Raw genomic sequence first — 4,174 nt, 5'->3', positions numbered from 1 at the left:
GAATGATGGAGAAGAAACCAGAATTGAAGCACGGTACCTGGCCAAAAGTTTGTGAACACCTGACCCATCACACCTACATGAGCTTGTTGGACATCCCATTCCAGAACCAAGGCCATTGATATGGAGTAGCACCCCCACTCCCCATGGCCATTAATATATAATCCCTCATTGACCCATGGCCATTAATTAACTCCATCCACTCAGATACATACAAGAACCATTGGCTGTTTTCATTTATATCATTTTATTATTGTAATGTATATGGTATTGTGATCTATACTGTGATCCGTATTGTGATCTGTATTGTGATCTGTATTGTGATCCGTATTGTGATCTGTATTGTGATCTGTATTGTGATCGGCCCTCCTATGCATGCTCTGTACATCTCCCGGTTCTTTGGACTAGCAGTGAACAGCCCCAGTGACCCTGAAAGGAAACAAAATATATATATATATATATTCTGGTCGTCTCTTATACACCCCATTAACACTGAGCGACACGTTTTTTTCCGCGCAATTTCGCGCTGAGCGGCTTTGAGCTACATTGCGCGATATTGAGCGACGGTGCACATTTTATCGCGCTACATAGCACGTTTTTTTGGGGGCGGGACTTCGTCCCTGTTACATTGGGCTGTAACCAATCAACAGCGGTCTTGATGTGACATCATTCTTTCCTTCCATTTCGCAGTGCAAAAGTGACCCTTCAGTAGCGCGATATCGCCGGTAATTCACGATTTTGCACGACACCATAGAGTCTATTGGAGCCGAATCGCGCGACATCCGTGCAAAAAAAAAAGGGTCATGTACGAGCGACGAGCTACAGGCAACATTGAGCTGTGAGATGTGAACGGCTCCATTGAAATGCATTGGACGAGCTCCGCAGAGCGATATCGCGTGGAAATATGCGCGATTTCGTGGCGGAAATCGCGCGATAAACTGCTCGGTGTGAATGGGGTGTTAGTTTGTGACGTTGTGAGTCGCCATTAACACCAACATGTGTTTTATACTCAGGAATTCCTGCTGAAGATTTTCTGCGTCTTTCGTAACCTGCTGAAGTTGAGCGTCTTCCCGCCAGACTGGACCGTCATGAGGCTGTTGGCCAGCAAGTAAGAGCCTGTCGCGGGTTTTGGGGCACCCTAACCCTAATTTGTACTATATTAGAGGCTGGCTCCAGACTAAACTTTTCCTTCATCAGAGGGCAGAGGGGTTAGAGCTTCTGTTTGTTTTTTATATTCATTCCATGAGTCTATTGAGGAGATTTCCACCAACTTCCTGCTCTGACATCAGGACAGGAAGTGTAGGGACATTTCCACAATGAGGACACAGTCAAAAATAAAAATCTGACACAGGTCTTTGTGCTTCACCGTTCTAGATTTTACAAGTTTTGGCTGGATTTGGGCTTTATTGGCAAACGTCTCTAGCACATGATAATGAACAGCCTTTGCCTCTATTTCCAGCATCATTGTGACGACTGTCCAGTACGTGTCCCCTGCTGTACACAAGAACTTCGGGGAAGGAGACTTTGATTTTAAGGTGAGTACTACCTGAACCTGCAGTAATATATCCGGCCTGGCCAAGGTTGTAAAGACACATCGATCGGACCTGAGAAGTCTCACTTTTGTACAACAAACAGCAATGAGATCTTGCTGTAGATGTGATGGAGTGTGTTGGCAATGGACTGTGTTGGTGATGGACATTGTGGGTGATGGAGTGTGTGGGATGAGTGCGGGCCATGGCGTGTGGTTGATGGAGTGTGTGGTTGATGGACTTTGTGGGGATGATGGACTTTGTGGGGATGATGGAGTGTGGGGATGATGGAGTGTGTGGATGATGGACTTTGTGGGGATGATGGAGTGTGGGGATGATGGAGTGTGTGGATGATGGACTTTGTGGGGATGATGGAGTGTGGGGATGATGGACTGTGGGGATGATGGACTTTGTGGGGATGATGGACTGTGGGGATGATGGACTGTGGGGATGATGGACTTTGTGGAGATGATGGACTGTGGGGGTAATGGACTGTGGGGATGATGAACTGTGGGGATGATGGAGTGTGGGGGTAATGGACTGTGGGGATGATGGAGTGTGGGGCTAATGGAGTGTGGGGATGATGGACTGTGGGGATGATGGACTTTGTGGAGATGATGGACTGTGGGGGTAATGGACTGTGGGGATGATGAACTGTGGGGATGATGGAGTGTGGGGGTAATGGACTGTGGGGATGATGGAGTGTGGGGCTAATGGAGTGTGGGAATGATGGACTGTGGGGATGATGGACTTTGTGGAGATGATGGACTGTGGGGGTAATGGACTGTGGGGATGATGGACTGTGGGGATGATGGACTGTGGGGATGATGGACTGTGGGGATGATGGACTGTGGGGATGATGGACTGTGGGGATGATGGACTGTGGGGATGATGGACTGTGGGGATGATGGACTGTGGGGATGATGGACTGTGGGGATGATGGACTGTGGGGATGATGGACTGTGGGGATGATGGACTGTGGGGATGATGGACTGTGGGGATGATGGACTGTGGGGATGATGGACTGTGGGGATGATGGACTGTGGGGATGATGGACTGTGGGGATGATGGACTGTGGGGATGATGGACTGTGGGGATGATGGACTGTGGGGATGATGGACTGTGGGGATGATGGACTGTGGGGATGATGGACTGTGGGGATGATGGACTGTGGGGATGATGGACTGTGGGGATGATGGACTGTGGGGATGATGGACTGTGGGGATGATGGACTGTGGGGATGATGGACTGTGGGGATGATGGACTGTGGGGATGATGGACTGTGGGGATGATGGACTGTGGGGATGATGGACTGTGGGGATGATGGACTGTGGGGATGATGGACTGTGGGGATGATGGACTGTGGGGATGATGGACTGTGGGGATGATGGACTGTGGGGATGATGGACTGTGGGGATGATGGACTGTGGGGATGATGGACTGTGGGGATGATGGACTGTGGGGATGATGGACTGTGGGGATGATGGACTGTGGGGATGATGGACTGTGGGGATGATGGACTGTGGGGATGATGGACTGTGGGGATGATGGACTGTGGGGATGATGGACTGTGGGGATGATGGACTTTGTGGAGATGATGGACTGTGGGGGTAATGGACTGTGGGGATGATGGACTGTGTGGATGATGGAATGTGGGGATGATGGACTGTGGGGATGATGGACTTTGTGGGGATGGTGGAGTGTGGGGATGATGGACTGTGGGGATGATGGACTGTGGGGATGATGGACTGTGGGGGTAATGGACTGTGGGGATGATGGAGTGTGGGGATGATGGAGTGTGGGGATGATGGACTGTGGGGATGATGGACTGTGGGGGTAATGGACTGTGTGGATGATGGACTGTGTGGATGATGGAATGTGGGGATGATGGACTGTGGGGATGATGGACTGTGGGGATGATGGAGTGTGGGGATGATGGACTTTGTGGGGATGGTGGAGTGTGTGGGTGATGGACTTTGGGGGGATGATGGAGTGTGTGGGTGATGGTCACAGCTCTGCCTCTCCCTATTCTAGGTGTGGAACTCGTACTTCAGTCTGGCCGTTCTTTTCATCAATCAGCCCAGTCTACAGCTGGAAAACTTTGCAGCGGGAAAAAGGAGACGCATTCTGGACAAGTAAGTAGCGTCCCTGTATGGTCCAGGACCTGGGAAAGTGTATCACGCACCGCAGTAATAACACTGGATAGAGGAAGGAGCCTGTGGAAGGATTGGCAGAGAGGGGCCAGGGAATGGAGCAGGGGATGGAATCCAGTGCAGGGATTGGCAGGGGATGGAAGGCAGTGGAGGGATTGGCAGAGGCGGGTGGGGGATGGAAGCCAGTGGAGGGATTGGCAGAGAGGGTGGGGGATGGAATCCAGTGGAGGGATTGGCAGAGAGGGATGGAATCCAGTGCAGGGATTGGCAGGGGATGGAAGGCAGTGGAGGGATTGGCAGAGAGGGGCGGGGGATGGAAGCCAGTGGAGGGATTGGCAGAGAGGGTGGGGGATGGAATCCAGTGGAGGGATTGGCAGAGAGGGATGGAATCCAGTGCAGGGATTGGCAGGGGATGGAAGGCAGTGGAGGGATTGGCAGAGAGGGGCGGGGGATGGAAGCCAGTGGAGGGATTGGCAGAGAGGGTGGGGGATGGAA

General features: G+C 51.5%; 1 protein-coding gene across 1 annotated transcript in view; it reads left to right on the top strand.

The window, feature by feature from the left end:
- DOCK3 (dedicator of cytokinesis 3) overlaps positions 1-4,174 on the top strand; it is a 99,500-nt gene that overhangs the window by 60,454 nt on the left and 34,872 nt on the right. The window contains exons 26-28 of the mRNA XM_018572194.1: positions 1,011-1,105; positions 1,457-1,532; positions 3,561-3,661. Coding sequence (XP_018427696.1) covers positions 1,011-1,105; positions 1,457-1,532; positions 3,561-3,661 — 272 coding nt within the window. The remainder of the gene's footprint in view (positions 1-1,010; positions 1,106-1,456; positions 1,533-3,560; positions 3,662-4,174) is intronic.

Source organism: Nanorana parkeri, unplaced genomic scaffold, assembly GCF_000935625.1.
Source record: "Nanorana parkeri isolate BGI_ZX_2015 unplaced genomic scaffold, ASM93562v1 scaffold1966, whole genome shotgun sequence".
In the NCBI taxonomy this organism is placed as follows: Eukaryota; Metazoa; Chordata; class Amphibia; order Anura; family Dicroglossidae; genus Nanorana; species Nanorana parkeri.
The sequence above is the reverse complement of the archived record's forward strand: the minus strand, read 5'-3'. Positions and strand labels throughout refer to the sequence as shown.